At 47.2% G+C, this 19,886-nt stretch overlaps 1 protein-coding gene across 1 annotated transcript in view; it reads right to left on the reverse strand.

Moving 5' to 3' along the window:
• RYR3 (ryanodine receptor 3) overlaps positions 1-19,886 on the reverse strand; it is a 523,406-nt gene that overhangs the window by 176,184 nt on the left and 327,336 nt on the right. The window contains exons 28-32 of the mRNA XM_027569112.2: positions 13,353-13,561; positions 11,333-11,508; positions 10,374-10,410; positions 8,703-8,866; positions 5,738-5,903 (exon numbers count right to left, since the gene is read on the reverse strand). Coding sequence (XP_027424913.1) covers positions 5,738-5,903; positions 8,703-8,866; positions 10,374-10,410; positions 11,333-11,508; positions 13,353-13,561 — 752 coding nt within the window. The remainder of the gene's footprint in view (positions 1-5,737; positions 5,904-8,702; positions 8,867-10,373; positions 10,411-11,332; positions 11,509-13,352; positions 13,562-19,886) is intronic.

Raw genomic sequence — 19,886 nt, forward strand, 5'->3', positions numbered from 1 at the left:
ATGTTGATCAAGCAACCCCAAGGGGCGTCTTACGGCCAGGCTTCTCAGCCTCAGCACTGCTGACATTTTTGGCTGCTTAACTCTCTGCTGTAGGGGCTGTCCTGTGTGTTGTAGGATATTTCGCACCATCCCTGGCCTCTACCCAGAAGATGTCAGTAGTACTCTCCACCCCCACCACAGTCAAGACAGCTAAAAGAGTCTCTGAAGATTGCCAAATGTCCCGTAGAGGGAAAAACGCCCCCGGTTGAGAACTGCTGCTTTATAGGCAGGTGTTTCCTTGGAATAACATAAGAAAGAGGCTGTTTCCACAGCCTACCTCCTTTTCTTAAAACCTCTCCGTTTTACTCAGTTCCTCTGGACTTCTCTCCACTTCCTCCTTACTCTTGATGATTCTAGTTCCTACATTAAATAGTGTAGGATTCACTGACTGTCTTCTAGCCACTACTTAGATGAAGTGTGTGGATATATTTATGACAGCAGGGACTCCACTTATCACTTGCCCACTTTGACGTAGGGGTTTTGATCAGACTAGGAAGACCATGGAAGAAGAAAAGGGATTTTAATCCTACTAACCAAAGTTCTTTGTCTTTAAGTAAATGCAGACATTAGGAAATTCTTGTAACTCTCTTGCAGTTAGGGGATGGTGAATGTCATGGACATACCCTAAGTTGGCCCCCAGTGAGTCACTCTCTTGTACAGTCCCCTCCCCTAGAACCTGTGTCTTGTTTCTAGAAAATAGAATATGGCAAAGATATAGAGATTGTTACTCCCTTGGTTTGGCTACATTATTTATGTAAGACTGCATCTCAGCAGACTAGAGAGAAGGTTCTCCACCTGGCTTTGGAGAAGGAAGCTACCCTGTTTTAACAGAGACTATGAAAGGCCACCAGAGGGAAATTTCAGGGGGTATCACGGGACTGAGAGTGCCCCTGGCTGCAGTCAACAAGAAATGGAACCTCAAACCTACAAATGTAAGCAACTGACTGCTGCCAACAACCACATGAGCTCAGAAAAGGACCTCGAGCTTTGGAAAAGAATGCAGCCTGGCTGACACCTTGACTGCAGTCTTGTGAAACGGAGTGGAGGGCCCAGCTGGGCTGTGTCCCCACTGCAGACCCACGGAAACTGTGAGACCATCAAGGTATGCTGTTGTAAGTCACAATGTCTGTGGTCGTTCGTTATACAGTAATAGAAAATGAATACAGAGGTTCTTTTTGGTCAGAGTATTTGATTACAGGCTTCCTTTTCATAGTGAATTTCTTCAATGCATTTAGACATAAGATTTATAAAAACACATTTTTATGGCTGGAAGTGACTTACAAGACTACATGGTCTAGGGCTACCACTTGCTCATGATGAAAGAGGTCATCAGATGGGTTAAACCAGACTTACGCTCAGTACACGGTGAACCATCCCAGTACACTGCAGGGGCTCACATGCTAAGTATAAACACTTGGTTTAAGCCTAATGCTTCAGGTGTCCATGGACCATATGGAGGGATAAATGCCCGTAAAACCAAAATGTGGGGATGCAGCTGCTAGAACTGCCTGGTGATATCTGGAGTAAACTTTGTAAGGGACATTTAATGAGTAGTGATTTAGTACGTATTATCTATCTGCTTTGTGCCGGGCCCTGAGTTTGCAGCAGGGAGAGACACTAATAGGAAATTCTGATTTGATACATCCCTGGGCTGGCCCCCAGATTTCTCAGATATCTGATACGTGACATCTAGAACAACTTGCAATGCTCAAGTCACTGTAACTTTCAAGGAGCAGAGCTCTGATGGCTGGGACGCTTCACATGGACCAGCAAGAAGATCACGAATCTGAGCTCATGGGGCCAGACAAATGCATTCAGCCCCAAGGTTCTCTACGCTGAATGGTCACACTAGTACAGGGACCTACAGGCTGAAGAGGGTGGTATGTTTTCAGGTCCCTCAGGACTGGTCCCTGCAAACTTCATAAACCACTCAGTCAAATGCCAGGGCCTTCTTCAAGCTCCCCTGCAAGGAGGAGGGGCTTTGAAAGCATTTAGGATGCCCAGGGATGGGTTTATTTCTACCATGCAGAGTATACTCCCACCATGATGAACAATGGAACTTTATCTTCAACCACTCAAAAAAGAACACACAAGTGTGGGCTCACAATGGGTGTAGAGGGGGATGAAAATGGCAACTGGGGGAGTGAGAGCAGAATCTTAGATGGCTTTCTTGACCCCTGGGGTTATTTCTGTGATTGCGTATGTTACGTGGCAAAAGAGAGTCTATAGATGGAAGTAAGGCTACTAACCAGTTGACCTTAAAAACGGAGAGATTATCCTTGGGAGCCTAATCCAAGCACATGAACCTTTAAAAAGCAGGTGTTTTCTCTTGTTGGGGGCAGAAGGCAAAGTCAGATTGACCGAAGCACGAGAACAGGACAGGCTCTCATCAGCTTTGAGGATCGAAGGGGCCACTTGAGAAGGAATGTGGGCACCTCTGGGAGCGAGAGATAAGGTAAGGAAAGGAAAGGAAAAAGGCAAGCAAGGAAAAATGGACCTCAAACTGCAGCCTACAACCACACTGGATCCTGACAATCATCTGAACGACCTTGGAGTGCATTCCCCCCGGAGCCTCCAGAGAGAGGCAGCTCGGCCCCTCTGAGGCCTTGATTTTGGCCTGGTGAGAACCTGAGCCGAGAACACAAACTTCCAGGACTGTGACATAGTAAATGTATTGATTTTATGCTAATTTTGTGGTAACTTGTTAAGAAGCAAGTAAGAAATGGAAACGGTGGCCTCCCAGCCGGGTTGGCCAGTTTGGCAATAAATACTTCCCAAGCACGTCCTGGGTGCTAGGTCCTGTTTCAGGCGCAGGAACCGGCGACAGACCAGAGGGATGGCCTCTGGATGGGGAGCTTCCATTGTCATGTGAGCAGGAGCCCAGATCTGAGGCTGCCGGGAAGGGCCATGGGCTATTTTTCTTTTGTATTTAAGGTACCTTTTTCTCACTGGCTGATCTCTTTTGTCCTGGCAATAACAGACATTTTATTTCTGGTCACGTGTGAAGGTCAGGGCATAGGAACTGGCCTGAATTGAAAGCTAGCCCGTCTCGTCAATCTGAGCCTTGTAGCTGGTTCTGTTCTCAGAGCAGTGTGGCTGGGTGGCAAGAACCGAGGAGTGGCTCTTGAACATACATTTTATTTCTCATTTCTCCCATGATTACATTAAGTGCAAGAGAAAAAGGTTTTCAAATTGCATAGCAGTTATTTAATGGGGTGGGGGGTGGTCTAGAAATGCCGTCTGAGAGAATCCTCCTCTCATTATTTTGGTTACTGGTCCTTTCTGAACAGAAAGCCAGTATATAAATATTGCTGCCCTGCTCCTCTTGAGATAATTGAAAAATGAAAATGGCCACAGCTGCAGAATAACAATCATCCGACTGCCAGGGGACCAGATGCGTGGCTGGACATGGCAGCGTCTTGCCTGGAATGACAAGGGGGCTGCCGGGTGTGAGCCTCCTCCCGAGGGGTTCCCGTGCTGAGCCCTGGCACTCTCCCCTTCACTATAGGGGTGCCCCAGGGTGGCCTGCAGGACTGGGGCCACTGAGCAGAGAGAGCAGGATTTACACGCATGCTGGGGAGGAAGGCATCTCAGGCCGGTCGGTTCCCAGCACGCAGCTCAGAGAAGACAATGGGCCAGCCCTGAGTTACCCAGGAACTACCGAGAAAGCCGGATACATATCAACAGCCACAGTGTCCTGCTCTCTGCTGTGACATTTCCTCAACAGCACGGGCTCTTCCCCCGAGGCAGGCGAGTCTCTGCAGCTGCCAAGGCCCGGGCTTCTTTCTTTATTTACTTAGGGACCTCCAAAGCCCGGCTAGCCTTCAGAGTTATTAGATGTTTTAGAGGTCTCTGCAGCTCAGGGAGGAGCGTTCAGTCAAACTCATTTCAAAAAGTTAATGGGAAGAAGCTAATGGATTCTGAAGGACAGCAGTAACATATATAAGCATTTTCTCAGGGGTTTGGGGGTGAGGGGGTGAAATCATGAGAAAGTACCAGAAAATGGATACTTTACTTTCAGCCTCGAAGCCTGTTTCACAAAGGCCTCTTGCTGGGCATGGCTGGTTGGGCCCCAGGGGCTGGACCAGACTGCTGCGTGATGTGGATGGTTCCACTTTTTCCTGGGAGGATGGGGAGGCGCTGGAGAGGAGGCAGCTGCCCCCATGCCAGCACACCATCCCCAGGCCCCAGGAAGGGTTTGGTCCATCTGTTCTTGGTCACCAAACAATTCAGATTTGGGGCGGCTACTTCACCTCCCCCCTCTAGATGCCATCTCTCCAACCACAGGCCAGACAAATGGCTGCCAAGAGGCTTTTCAGCTGGAGGCTGGACCATGGGGCTGACTGTAGAATCTGGGGTTTTATCCACTTACACAGTAGTGGGATGCTTTTTCTCTGCTGTAGTTAGCTAAGCTGCCTTAAACACTGCATGTCGCTGTTCTGGTCAGAAACCTTCAAGAGCTCCTCAATTCCCATCAATACCTCCTTATCTTTTTCCAGATGAATTTCTCAGCACTAACCATAGAGGCCACCTACGAGGCCGGCCATTGTTCCTCAAATCTACCCTATGCTTTCCTATCTCCATGGGGCTATCTCCTGTGCCATTCTTTCAACCTTAGTATACTTCCCCTCACTTTCAGAGAAGAATTCTTTTCTTGCTTCAACATCAAGCTTTCTCTGTAATGAACATTTCCCTGACTCTTGACGGAGGTGAGCTCTTCCTTCTCTGAACTCAGATGACACTCTCCATACATCTCCATTCTACCTTGGGAGTATCAAGAAAGTTTAACATAGAAATTTAATTTCTTAATTTAGCTTTTTCCAGAATATGCTCTGTAGAACTCCAGACTTACAGAAAACTACTACTGTTAAAGTGAAAAACAAAAACCAAAAAAAAAAACAAAAACACTTTTCTTGGTTAAGTATTATGAGAAATGCTTGGTTAGACAGGTTTCTTTCTAAAGTATTTTTTAAAGTTGCCTTGCACTGACGTTCATTGCCAATGTCAGAAAGAGGATATAATATGTGGCATTTCCCAAGTTTACCTGGATATCAAGGCTAAAAATCCTGCTTCAAAGAGTAAAGCTTCTTGTGGTTAATAATTGGTAAACCGACATGTGTGCAATTGATGGTGTTCCCGAGGAGTTCTGTCAGAGCTCACAGTCAATGAAATAGAGAAACACATCATTTATATAAATGCATTTTTAAAGGATCCTGTAAGGAATTCATAAGGAATGAGAATCACCTTTTTGCAAAAGGAATATACCCTGGCACATAAGTCATTTTTTATGACCCTATATTTTGAGCACAGGCGTTTCTTAAAGCAAGGAGTATCTCTGCTCATGCTTTAGACTTTGCACCTTGTATATAGTACAGGTAACATGAAAGCTGCACAAGAAATGTTCATGGAATAAATGAATCACCTTTCAGAGACCTTCACCAAAGAAAAGCCTTCTTATCTTCTAGAAAGACAACCAAGGATACCTGGTCAACCAATAAATAATGACATTTCCCCCCATTTTCTATCTGTAAAAATGAAGTCATTTTGTTCTGGTTTCTTTTCCTAGATGGCTTGTGAACCCTGTGGACTCATCAACCCCTCAGGCTGTGGTGGGGATGTTGAATATGAAGAATGAGGAGCAGAGCCATACACACACAGGCCGGGGACACTGCTGGCTCAGACCCAGAGCCACCCTTACCTGGTAACATGTGCCGAGTTCTCGCCCATTGGCGGAGAAAGACAACATGCCCATCGCCAGATCCACGAGGCAGCCGATCTCCAGGTCCACGTTGCTCCGACTTGATCTTTGGGAAGTGGCCACAATATCCCCACCCCACACCATGTAGCAGTTACTGCGTTTCACACTAGAAGTCAAAGAGAGGAAAAAGCACAGAATCTGGACTGGGATGGTGTGCAGTCAAGGCTCAGAAATGAAATGCCCCAGAAACCTTCCAATGAAGCTTTCCGGTCAGCCCCTAGTAACTTTTTTTCTTAAATACATTCATTCAGCTTCAACCCAATTTTCTCTGTCATGACCACTCAATTTAGGGATGTGGCAATCCATTAAGATACTTTGGTCCAAAGAACATACTGTTCAGGTAACTGTCTCCTGGCTCAATGTCAATTCCCCTCTTTGAAAGAGATCATGGGGATGGTAGTACTCCCACCTCAGAGACGGGAGATGGAGGTACAGAGAGGGCACCCGCCATAGGCCGTTTTATACAGGGATCTGGTATAAAAAGCAGGAACAAAAATCCGCAGTGTCAGGGAAAAAGGCTGTAACATACTTGAAAACTCAGGCCCACATCCTTAGGATGGCAGGCTTGGGAACACTTGCAAAGTATGTCACAAGTGGTCTCTAAGGCCCCACTACCTCCTTGACCTATATAACCTGGCTCCCCCGCTCCCCCCCGCCCCCTGCCCAGTTCTGCTTCCTGTACTCTTCAATAACTACTGACTTGGGTGCATTTCTCAGCTGGCTGTCTACCTCCCCACCACAGTATAAACTCCATCATAGGCATTTATACTTAAAAGCCAAGAGTAATAGCCAAAAAGCCACTGAGTCTCCAAAGCCTGATTCCTCAACGGAAAGACTGAAAATCCTGTGTGGGCTTTGGAGAAGTGGCACAGTGGCAGGGGTGATTCTCAGAGCCTGCCACCCTGACTGTGGGCAAGAGACAGACAATCTGGTCTCCTCCCAAGCCCAGTCCTGGTGCACAACACTTGAGGAATCAGTTGTTTGAAGTACCATAAAAGTGCTTTTTCTCAGGCTACACAAGAGAGTGACTCTATACCTGAGGCTCTAATACCCCTTTCAACATCCTAAGGTCAATCGGATTTGATCTTGGAAAGTTAAAGTTTCGATTAGAATTCTCCAAGGTTCTTTCCAGCTCTAGAAGCACATAATTTCCCCCTGAGACTGGAAATTACCTTCGTAAGCATCTGTTCACCTCTCTCCTTTGGGGCACCAGTTGGGCTGGTTTCTCAGGGTGAACGCCCCTCAGGCAGGGCTGGTAGAAAACGTCCCTTTCAAAGAGTGACAGCCATTGCTAGATTTCCATAAAGGTTAAACTGTAGCCACGTTATTCCTGCCTTTCCGTGATCAGAGTACTAAGTCCACTGATGCCTACTATAGAATTCAATTCCGAATGTATCAAAGCTGTGGGAATGGGAAATGCCACACTTTGGTCATATTTTAAAGGACCCAAATTTGAAATGTCTCCAAACATCTGAAAATCAATCCTATATTTACTTTTTATAATATGAGACAACAAACTAAGAATTACTGAGTATCTACTACCTACTGGGTCTTGTTCTACTGTCAGTCTTCAAAATAAATGTGATCAATGAGGCTGAGATAAATCAAGTAATCTGTCTGGTGTGGCAGAGCCAGCAAATAATGAGCAATAAACCCAGTTGGGATGGACATGGCTGCCTTTGGTTCTTCTGGCTAAAGAGCAAAGACTTTTGACTGCTTTCGCATGCTTCCTTTCCAACCCAACAAGACACTGGATGTTGTTTATAGCATCTATTCTGGGTCTTGCGATAGGATAGACATTCAGTAGTGGTAATAAGAGTGATGTTTATTCAGTGCCTGGGTCAAGGCACTGTTTTAGGCATTTTTCTATGTAATATCTCATTGAATCTATGAGACTGGAACTATCATCCTCATTTTATGGATGAGTAAACTGAGGCCCAGGAAGGCTAGGTGTTCCAAAGTCCCACCTCTAGTAAGTTCTGAACCCAGTTTAAAACCCAGGCAGTTTGCTTCCAGGGTCTGGTCTTAACCACCTGTCCACAGTGGTCCTGCATGACACAGTGATGCTCAGTGACCTCTCTGGCCACCAGTCTTTGATGAGCCAGGAGCACTGAAGTAACAATGGCTACAAAATGTTCCTGACTTTGGAGGGATAAAGGTCAGCTTGAGAGACAACTTATTACACCTCCAAACATGTCCGTTTGGGAAAGACTCTATTAAGTATCCCATGGGTAGACACAAGGCCTGGTCTCCTGGGTCACCTTTGGGGCACCACTGGCCAGAGACTCTTTCTCTGATGACAATCTCCACGCCCCACCCTTCCCAACTCAGTGGACCAGGGGGAAGGCATGGGTATACCTAAGACATGCTTTCCCAAAAGATCCCTAATTTCTCTCAGTGGTTATTATTCATGAGTCTGCTGTCTCTCTTTTATGTTCTTTATGCTTTCAGACACCTTACATCCTTAGGATGAAGAGTTCGGAGTCAATCAGTTGCTATGTGATGTGGTGCACCTTTTTATTTCTTCTGAATCAATTTCTTTCAGGCACCCAGGGATTTTTCTGTCTTGCTTTGATGTTGTTGAAATTGAGGCTTACCTAGAACCCACAGAGAAGTGTCTGAGAAGGAGCACAGAGTCCCAATTGTCCATCTGCATCTCCCATCCCTGGGCCATGTCTTATACATGTGATGAAATTACCCTCGATTCTCACTAATAACACTTCTACCATTAGTACTCCTTGTCTGGCGAAGGATTTTTAAATCTGTGCCTCACTTTTCCTTTTTCATAGACACTGGGATGCTTCCTTCTTTTGGGGTGTTGGGCAGAAGGGGAAAGAAGACAGCTTGGGGGTGAGGGGAAGTGAGGAGCCTGGTGGCTGACCCCGCCCCTTGGGAGCCCCCTTACCTTTCGTGGACCCGGCCTCTTTCATCCCCTAGGGTAACAGTCACCGTACAGTTTTTATTCAGGTCAAACTTCTCACTGTATAAGTGATAGTCTGGTGTCACCCATCCGACCCAGACACAGGAGGGGTCCTGTCCAGCAAAGATGCGGATTGCGTAGTAACACTGCTGGGGAGAGACCGCAGAGGGTAGTGAGTGGCCCCCAGCTTGGGGGGCCAGACCTGACAGACCCAATATAGGAGCCCACCTGGCCCTCTTTTCTCAAAAAGCACACACTGCTCTAGAGCTGAACTGTGCTGCACTCCAGACTTAGGATGGGCTGACTAGAGAATCTGGCTTCCTTATTCTTCCCTTTTCTGTGGTGCTTTAGCACGGAGACAATTGAGTACTTCGTCTACTTCCCTTTGCCCAGAGATGCTACTGATGCAGTCAGGGGGCTGCGGTGCAGAATGGCCAGCACAGAACCCTCATCCTCTCCTGGGCACAGCCCTTGCCCTCAGAGACAGGGCAGGGGGACTTCTGCTACACTTTCCACTTCTACAGGGAAGTGCCAAGTGCTTGTTGTTGTTTTAAAAGTCGTGAAAAAGACGCTGCAAAAGAAAAACCCCACATCGTGGCCAAAGGTGCTGTGTGTGGCCACTGGGCTCATGGACAGCCTGCGTTGAGAAGTAGAGTAGTTCTCAGTGGACATGGTTACGATCTGTGCAGTGTCCCACTATGCTAAGCTCACAGCTAAAGCACTGACATAAGGGACTGCTTCATCATTTTCTTTACGAAATCGAGCACATCTATTCTCGGTGAAGTTACTTTTATGCGTAGTCTCTTGTATTTTGTTGATTAGGAGATAAAAGGGTCAGCTGGACAAACTGGGGCTTGAATCTTGCCCCTGGCAGCTATTAACTGGGTGACCTTGGGCAGGTCACTTGTCCTGTGTTTCAGAGTGCATCATATTGTCCATCTCATGGGGCTGCGGTGGGAAGGTGATGCCCTGTACACAGTAAGTGTGTGACCTGCTGTAGCAACAGTGTTATTCCTGATCGTGGTTAACCCACCACCTCAGGACTGCAGGATAACTTTACAGAAGGGGTGACATGCATTTCTTCCAAAGACTTTTTTTTTTTTTTTTTTTGGTCAGGTGCTCAAGAAGGATGAGGGAAATAAAGTAATTAGCAAGTGTTGCTTTCTGACAATTGTCTAGCTAGAGAAAAGGGACCAAAATTAGCTTCCATCATCTGGACTCTTCCCTGCTCCTGCTTCTCACTTGATTGCTTTCAACATTATTTCTGGCACTACTCAGAGAGATGGGAGAGTTGATTCACAGAAGTTTACATAAAAGAACAAACAAAAGGATTAAATGAAAGAGCCTCCCCCCCACCCTATGTTCATTTCAGTCAGAAAGGCAGTGCTGGTCCCTGGAGGCCAATGGGCACAAGTACACACTGGTGCCCAATTAGGAGCTCCAGGTGGAGCTTCTGCTCTGTACTGAGTAACTGTCTTTCTTTTCCCCATTTGAGAAATGTTGGACATGTGTTCTGAAGCATCAAGATGGATATTAAAAGACACAGTAATCGGCAATTAAACAGGATCTCTAGACAGATCTTTGCTGTAAGGGGCATATTACCAGGCACAACAAAGAATCAAATAATTAAAACCGTAATTGAGCACATTTACTTACTGTTGTTGTATGAGAGAGTATTTCTTGCATCTGTTTCCTGGGGCGGGATTTGGGGAGGGGGAAGATAATCCATGTTTTAGTTATTCGGCTGTGTAGAGAATTCCACAACTCTGACAGGCAACCGATCTACCTTTAATGATGATGGCAAGTTTAGAAAACTATTTCCTATACATGAACGGCCCCAATTGCTCTTGGGACGTGGGCATTTGTAATCTGCCACCACAAGCCAAGGCTGTGACTCCCATCCCGTCTCTCAGCCCAGTTGGTAAGTCAGAGCTAGGGGGAGGTAGGGAAGATCGAAATAATGTAGGCAGGGATACCTCTGAATACCCCATCCTGTTCTTTCAAGCAGCTGTACTTGTTAAAAGCCACGTAGAGAGTGAAAGTCTAGAGGAAACCCAGACACGAGAGCTCCAGAGGGGCAGACATACACCGATGATTAGAAATAGACATTAAAGGAAAGAAAGAGAGCAAGGAACGTATGCCCTATTAGGAAAGGAAGAAGTCCTAGTCACTCATAAGTTACACAGCTGCAGGGCTGGACCCTGGCCATAGTTATATAAAGAAGGCACAGTTTGCCTCTAGAGGCTTTTAATTGCACACAAAGGCAACAACAATTGCAGCATCTCATGCACCTATATTCCTTTTGCTCCAGAAACACCGGATATGTAGGCTGCAAGGAGGCTAAGGACCCAGAGAGCTCAAGAAGAGCAGAAATGTTTCCACTAGACGTGACCCTGTTTGGCTTGACTGGTCCCCTAATTACGCCTTGCACCAACACCCACATGCATGTGTATGCACACACATGTGTACACACACATTCTGGTTTCTTTACCTGGCTGAAAGCAGAGGGAGCCCTACCGACTCGTGCTCAGGCAGAGTAAGAAACAGAGAGACAGGAATTCAACTTCAGGGCACACATGAGAAGCATGTCTGAGAGTGGGGGGCCTCGCCCTCACCTTTTCTGGAAAGCGTCGCTGTCCAGACAGGGGCTGTGGCTGAAGGAGGAGTGGCACTCGACGGGCATGCTCAAGCGGCAGTAGATCATGTTGGCATTGCTGTTCTGTGTGCCGAATGTCTTGTGGGTCACCTTGAGGCATGGAGGGCTGTCCATGGTGCCATCGATCCTCACGACCTGGAAACACCAAGGCTCCTTACCTGACACACCCAAGGGCCTGATCTTGACCTTATCGCTCCTTCCCTCATTGCTATTCCATATGTCATGGCTTTCTGTGAGCTATAAAAGTTGTCCCCAGTGATAACCAAACTGTTACTTTCACTGTTACTTGGATCCTGCTCCACAGAAAATAACAGATCTGCCTCTGGCTGGAGAAATTAGAGATTTCAGAGCACGCCCACTAGGTTTTCTGCAAGATCAAGGGTGGAGAACAGGTGTAACAGAGGGGGTGGTATCTGGATGATGCAGCATAGCATCTGCCAAAGATGATCTTTCAGGTCAGGGGCAGGTGGCTAAAGGAGAAAATGTTTCCAAAGATTTCCCCTGTCAGTGGGCAAGAGACTATTTAAGGAAAAAGACAGCAGAAAGCCCAAAGCTCCAGGAGAGACATCATGGCTCCCTTCGAGGGATCATCTCCCACCTGGCACATTTCCCAGCCCCACCACAGTCACAGCCTCAGGGTTGAGGGACCTCTGAATACCAGGGAAATTCCCAGTGCCAGCGCATAGCACTGCAAGGGACGGGGCTGGAGGAGGAAAGAGCAAAACTGGGTTTTTAAAACGTGTGTGTGTGGGGGCGGGGGAGGCGGGAGCAGAGGAAGTAAAGTAAGACTTATACTAATAATTTTCTTATGGTCTAAGTATCCCCCTACGTTCTAGAGAACAGTTCCTATCCTGGGGTCTCTGAGTGGGCTTACCCATTTTTGTGTGGTGTGTCTATTTTTCTAACAGGGTCTCCAGATTCCATCAGTTTGTCAAAGGGGTTCCTGACCTCTAAAAGTTTATGAGCCAGCTTTCTAAAGTGCTGATCAGGGGCGCCTGGGTGGCTCAGTCATTAAGCGTCTGCCTTCAGCTCAGGTCATGGTCCCAGGGTCCTGGGATGGAGCCCTGCTTCGGGCTCCCTGCTCCGCGGGAACCCTGCTTCTCCCTCTCCCACTACCCCTGCTTGTGTTCCCTCTCTTGCTGTGACTCTCTCTGTGTCAAATAAATAAAATCTTTAAAAAAAGTGCTGATCAGGTAAGAATCATATATAAAAGTCTCTACTATTTAAGACTATGGGGAAAAGGAAAGGATTAAGAGTTGGTGCTTGTTGGATTTACACGGGAAGGTGAGTTAAGGGAACTTACCGTCAGGTGAAAGCAAGCCACTACGTCTCATGCTTCAAGGTTGCTGATCTGCCTGACTTTCCATTAGCCATCCCCCCACTCCCTGACCCTCCCATGAATCAAACCATGGCGGGTGCCGGCAAAGAGAGGCAAGCAGATGGAGAACCAGCACCCATATCAGGCTCCTTACAATTTCTGGCTCCTCTGAGCTCCCTTCTACAAGATGAGGGTATCATAGTCAATGGCTACATGTTAGCTTAAAATGCTGGAAGTAATTCTGTAGAAATATATAGGACCTACAAGACACCATGTTATGAGCTTAGAACTAGGTCTGGGACGTATCATCCTGAGTAGAGGTACTGAATTTTTTCAGGAAAACAACATTTAAGGTCTTGGGACACTGTACTCATATGGCCATAACAGTACAGAAACATCTGGAGGAAACACAGTGGCCCTAAGGCCCGGGGATTGATCTGCAAGAATGTCTCTGCACGGTGGGTGCCATTTGCAAGATGCCCTTGAGCTGCCCCAATAAACATGCCCATGATTATGGCTCTGAGGACCAGTGGGGTGGCAGGAGGGAGGCAGCCCGGGCATGGACTTAGATAAGCAGCTGCCTGTTGACAGGAGCATTAGCAGGAGCTTAGTGCCTTGGCCCACCTGCCCTGCCAGGGCCACCCATGAGGTGTAACCTTACCTCTATATGGGGATGATCCTTTGGCACGTTGACAAACGTCGGGAGGCGCTTGCTGAACCACATCGCCACATCACGGTTCATGTTGACAGCAAAAGGCTCAAAGCCCTCTTGGAGGCCGCACATGGTATAAAACTTGAAGGTACTGGCATCCATCCCGAGATTCATGCGGCCGATCTGAGACAGTCCGAGAGAGCAGATGGGCACAAAGCCTGCAGAATGGTGCAAGAGAGCCTGCTTCAGCCTATAGGACCATCGCAGGAAGCTGTGAGCAAGTCAGACCTTGGCTTTCTTCACAGCTCTGAGTCCAGGAGGAAAGATGGGACACCGTCCTTTGGCTGGCACACAGACTCAACAGGAGGTCGCATGGAATCTATGGCTGCCATTGGTGTCTGGGGAAAAGAACTGACTTTGGTTCAACATGATTTGGGGGAGAAACAACCATCCAACTGAGATTATTCTCTGGGTGTAAATACATATCAGCTGGAAGAGTAAAAATCAGTAAGAGGATAAATAAAATTCTTTATCTCTGTTTTCGTTAAAACCGACGTTAGGCCCTGGGAAATTTTAAACGCTGCCAAGAACAAAACAACCCAAGGATCCTAAAGAAGGACTTGGTACAAACAGCCTGTCTCAGCCTCTTCCCCAGTGAAATGGGTGGTCTGAGGGTACTTCCTGTTTTGAGTCTGACTCTGAACACTGACTCTGGGGCTTTACAAAATACTGTTGACAAACTGCCAGGCCCTGAGCCTGCACTGCGCCCCCACGCCCCAAGCAGAAGGTGAGATTTCCCAGCAAGAGCCGTGGGTAGTTCCTCCCTCCCCTCCTGCACTTACGGTCTCTTTCCAAGCTTACGCCTGCATCTCGTCATATTAATAACCTGCCAGGCAGAATATTCCAGAGCAGAAGTTCAAACTGTTTGCAGGATATTTACAAATCATAATTGTGGACCGACATATCAGCAGAGCCGGGCAAGCACTAAGCTTGGTGTAGGGTGGGTGGGCGGGTGTAGGAGGGAGGGTGTAGGAGGGTGTAGGAGGCAGGCATCGCGAGAGCATTTGAAAGGAGAGGAAGGGCTCTGAGGCCAGTGGCTTAAGCATGGGCTGGAGCCCCCACAAAGTCAACTGGTGTCACTCCTAAGATGGGAATGTTTATTTAAGGGGAAATTTAAAGGCTACCTTTGGGAGAATTTATATTCAACAGCAAGCTTTTTTGTCTATAGAAACCAAGGACAAAATCCACTCTTCCTAGAGGTAGTGCTGATATACCATTACCCGAGCCACAAAGTTTCTATGTAGATGAAGCACAGAAGTGAAAAGTAAATCGCTCGGAAGCTAAGTTGGTTGCTTCCAGAAACTGTCAAACTCATTTAGGACACTATTTGATACCAACTGGTATCATTTCAAATAAGAGAGCTTTAATGCAATGCTAGCACAATGAGGGTGATGTTTATTCAGAGAGCCTCCGCTCAGAGACACCGAGGACTGAGAGTAGCGGGTGGCCTAGCCCTCGGGCAAGTAGATGGACAGCTCAGATAAGCACCCCTTCACGCAGCCTCCAGAGCGGTGTTGGGCTTCTGGGAGTTTTGTGCCAGGGACTGTGATAGAGGAAAGGATCTCCTTTCTGCAGACAGGGAGTTTTTATAAGTAAGGGACCCTTGGAAATCTGATACTGGTGTGGAATGAGCATTGCTGGTTAGCAACATTTCTTGGGTCCCCACTGGGACAGAGGGCTCTGCAATGCACTACGAGAAGATGTAAAGGAAGGAAACTATCCTGATCCCAAGGCACTTCTACAAACAGGGACAAAAATGGAATAGTGAGGAGTGAATGTTCTGCTGTAAAGCATCGCTACTCCCAAGACTGCATTTTGGCTTCTGCTAAAGGGGCTAACACAACTCAGAACACTGCCACCATAGTAGCCGTAACTTGGAGCCAGGATCACAAAGCAGTGTCGCCCTGATGTGAGCAGAGAAAGGACCTCTTAAGAGCATCGGTCTTCTCCTTTCTTCTTCTCTACTGACTTGGGTGGTGGAATGCACAAGCAGTAGGCACAAAAGCCCGAGTGGGAAGAAGCCGAGATGAGGACTTCTGAATAACTCAAGTCACACCAATAACTTCCTAGTCACAGCCCCCATGGTGACGTAAGACACATGCAGAAGGAAAACAGGTAATATATGTGGGAAGCCTTTTTTCTAAGGGACTTGGGCTCCTCTTCATTCCTAAGCTACCAGCAAAGTGGACAGTACTTCATTGAGGACAGAACTGAAGACCTGAGGAGATAATGGACCTTACCAAGGTCATGAGAAGGGCAAGTAGCAAAATGGGACAAGATCCCACATACTCTGACTCATAGACCCAGCTGCCAGTCGGTGTGCAAGAGAAGGGGTGAATGTTCCAGGGGATGAATGCCCCAGCTTTAAATAGCAGTCATGTCCCGGGACAGAGGACTGCACTCATTATAGAGTCAAGTGCTATCCCTACAGGACAGGGGCAGGGGAGAGCAGAACAGAGCCTGAGAGGAGGCGGGGCTGCACCAGCTACAGATGGGATAGCTGTGGGGGAAAGACTGTCCAACACTGCCTGGGACCGGGCGGGCACAGCTGGGACAGCTCTGTAAAACAGCTGAAAAGAAGCTAAATCCAAAGCCTGGATCAGAAAAGAGAAAACCAAGAAAGGACCAAGAGCAAAGATAAACCCTCGTAAGGTGTCAGCACTTTCTCCCGGGGAAGAATATTTGGTACCAAGATATATTGAATCAGCTCGCTCCACCTGGCTGAGAGGATCTAGCTTATGATCTTTCAGTTTCTAAAAGTTTATTTTCTTGAGGCATTAAACTTTCATGTAACTTTCCAACTCTGCCTGATAGATAAGGGTGGGGGGGTACAGTGATGATAAACCACAACAGCTAATATTTATCAAGTACTTTCTAGGCGTTGGGCACTGGGCTTAGTGCTCTGTAGATTTAGCTCATGATTATGCCCATTTTACAGAACAGGAAACTGAGGCTTAGTAAGCTGGATAGCTTGTTCAAGGTCTGTCACCTGGTAAGCATTTAGAGCCAGCATGTGAAAAAGGCTGCCAGAGAAGCAGTCCAGAGCAAGCAATGGGGACTAAGTCCAGGATGCCTGCTTTCTAATTCTTACCTACAATGACTTGCTTTGTGACCTTTTCTTCACTTTCCCTAAGTGTTATGTCATTGACCAGTTTGCCTCCAGACAAAGCAGCTGGAGACCCACAACCACAAAGCATTGTCAGCCCCTTAGATGAAAAGGGCTACTTCTCAAGGGGCCACATAGCTTCCTGGAGTAAATCTGGATAAAAAGATCATTTGGTAAGGCCACATGACATCAGAGTGAGTAATGACTCTCATAAACAAGGGTTTGCACTTTGCACACAACTCAGTTAACCCCTAGCTTCAAATGAAACTGGAAAAGAGGACAGAAAACCAAAGAGGAAAATTAATACCCCTCCCTATATGCAGCCTAATAGGTGCAATATGCTGACACTATTTTTAAAGATCCATTTGTTTATTCGAGAGAGAGAAAGAGATAGAGAGAGAGAGAATGAGCAGGAGGGGCAGAGGGAGAGAGAGAGAGAATCCCAAGCAGACTCCATGCTCAGCATGGAGCTTGATGCAGGGCTCGATCCCACGATACTGAGATTACAACCTGAGCCAAAACCAAGAGTCGGACGCTCAACTGACTGTACCACCCAGGCGGCCCAGTACACTGACATTTTTTGAAGAGGTTTCCGGAGAAAATTTGCAAATGGCATTATCTTGAACCACGATGTGCACAGAGTTCTCTTTCCAGGAGAGGAACGGCAAGAACCCAGGCATTTAAATTCTGCAGAGGACTCCAAGTTCCGCTAAATTTTGTCTCACAAGGCCCCTTGACTAGTTCTGTGATTAGGAAGAGGGAGAGCCGGGGGGCCATCTTTTTCTAATTCAGGAGCTTGGGAAAAAAAAAACAAAAACACCTCATTCCCTAGAAAATCTAAACCAGGGACCCTTTGTTAATCCATTTCGAGCTGCGGAAAGACATGAGAGCAGCTCATTACTGGTAAAGGAACAACTGAGATCTTGGAGAGCGGTGGTTAGAGGAGTGCCCAGGCCATTGCCCGGGCGTTTCTGAGGGTCTCCCTCCAGTAGCACGTGCTCTCCCCATTTTCATTTCTCACTAGGCCTCAGGAAGATGGAGTTCAGGGGCAGCACGGAGGTCGTCAGGAGGCTTGTAGCCAGCACCTGATATGAGGGGCTGCACTGCCTGGCTCCAGCTGCTTTGCGCACCTTAGCACCCATCTGAAGTGAGAATGGCGGGGGACCCTTGGGTCTTGTGTGGTTTGCTTGCAGATGGCAGTGACACCTCCTGCAAATGCGTTTCAATCTGCCACCTACGGAGGAGCTGCCAGCAGAGCTGGGGGATCTGCAAAGCCCTGACGAGCACCTGGGAGGAACAGCCCAGAGGCCCCCCCTGCAGACAGCAAAGCTGCAGCGGAGCACTTTGTCTCCCCAGGGAGCGGGGAGCGCCTGGCAGGGAGGCGGCCCGGGAGACTGCAGGAAAGCCGCGCTCCGCCTAACAGGACGTTCAGAATTGTATCTTCCTTTCCTTTTTTTATATTTTATTTATTTGAGAGAGTATGAGAGAGAGAGAGAGAGAGAGAGAGAGAGAGCAAGCACATCAGAGGGAGAGGCAGACTCCCCGCTGAGCAGGGAGCTTGAGGCGGGACTCGATCCGGGGACTCCAGGATCATGACCTGAGCCGAAGGCAGCCACTTAACTGAGCCACCCAGATGCCCCATGTATCTTCCTTTCCTTAAATAAAAAAGAAGACTAATAGCAAAAGTTTCACCAGGGAAGCTTCTGAGCTTCCAGATGCTATGAGGTGACAACACAGAGAACTGTGATGGTCCAGGCCAGGGTCTGAGTAGGGAACAATGATTAGGACACTCCTAATGAGGCAGATAAGAGTGTATCAACTATGATGCTGAAGAGGATGGAGATAACAATTTAGAAATAACCCAGGGGAAAAGTCATGCATTGGAATGCCTGTCCCCATCCCTTCCCCCAAAGGACTAGGAACTTCCCACCAGCATCACTTCCACTGGGGGAATGGCCTGAATCCAGGCTGGGACGCTGGCAACCAGAACACAAGCCTAGACGAGATTCTGCTTTATGCGGGCTACTGTGCACAAAATGATTTTCAACAGCTGCTTTTCATAACAGCTCAAGGCAAGAATTGCTGCCACTTTCCACCTTAGGCAGAGAGCAGGGAGTGGCTAGAGGGCTATTCCAGGCCTCTGGGTTATTGTTATCAAAGAATGGCATGTTGACTTCCTTTCAACTGTCCTTCTGCAGACTCCTGAGCCATCACAGAACAGAAAGAGCCTTCCATTTATCTTGTCTCTGTATTATTAAATTGCAGTACAATATTATAGCATAATATGTTAACACAATACGGTACAGTTCTATTATAAAACAGCTCACTAATAATAGACTTTGCTATTCTGAAGGTCAGATCATGTCCCCATACACAAGAGGTCTAGGAGGCATTTCTTTCATTACAACACAGAATGTAATGAAAAGCACAGTTACCATAAAACATCCCTCTTCTTTATAGTATTCTGCTCAAACCCTACAACAGCTCCCATGTCCCAGAGTCAAGTCCAAGGGCGCTTGGCCCAGGTTAGACAACACAAATTTCTTGAGTGAAAAGACTGAGTCTTGGTATTTGAGGCTGTCACCTGCACCTTCTCTATCTTCACGGCTTTGTCTTCCATAAATTCAATGCATAAATCTTCCAGACTCTCGCACCCTTTCCTGCCTTTTCCCGATTCCACACTACTACTCACACTACTCATACACTATTATTCTTACTGTAGTTATACCCCCAGAAGGGAATACCCTGCTTCTTAGGGGTGGACTTCTCAGATTCTTTATTTCACATTCAGTTCCAAGCCCGTATTTCTAGAATTTCCTTTCTGTATTCCTCATTTGCCATTTCTAACATACTACATTGTGTTATGAGTTCTCTTTTCATATTTGTGTGTTATTTATTTTTACAAGAAGAAAAGGAGCCTCTTTGCATTGCTATTGCTTGCCATTTATTTATACTTTGGACCACTGTTTCTCATGCCTTAATGTGCAAACCACTGGAGTATGTTGTCAGCAGTTTGGCATGGGGGCCTGAGATCCTGCATTTCTCACACATGGGCTACCCTTTGAGGAACAAGGCTTTGGACTTTACAGAGTTCTCATAATTCTGCACAACAGACAAGATTCTTAGCTCTTCCTTATGTGGGGCCAAAGCCTCGTAGGTAAGTAATCTCCCCCTGGTTCGTACACAGTAGAGCCAGGAGAAGGTCCCTGGTCATTGGACTCTTTTTCCCTAGGGAGCTACTTTCCTTGGGGATGAGCCTGATCTTCTAGTTCTTCCTTCTGGCCTCAAGACAAGAGCACTGTGTGTGGTGGGTACTTGGCAGACAGTGGTTTCCCAAGCACAGTGTCAGAAGGGGGCTCTTCTATCCTGCCCTCCTG

The sequence above is a fragment of the Zalophus californianus genome, chromosome 6 (genome assembly GCF_009762305.2).
Source record: "Zalophus californianus isolate mZalCal1 chromosome 6, mZalCal1.pri.v2, whole genome shotgun sequence".
Lineage (NCBI taxonomy): Eukaryota > Metazoa > Chordata > Mammalia > Carnivora > Otariidae > Zalophus > Zalophus californianus.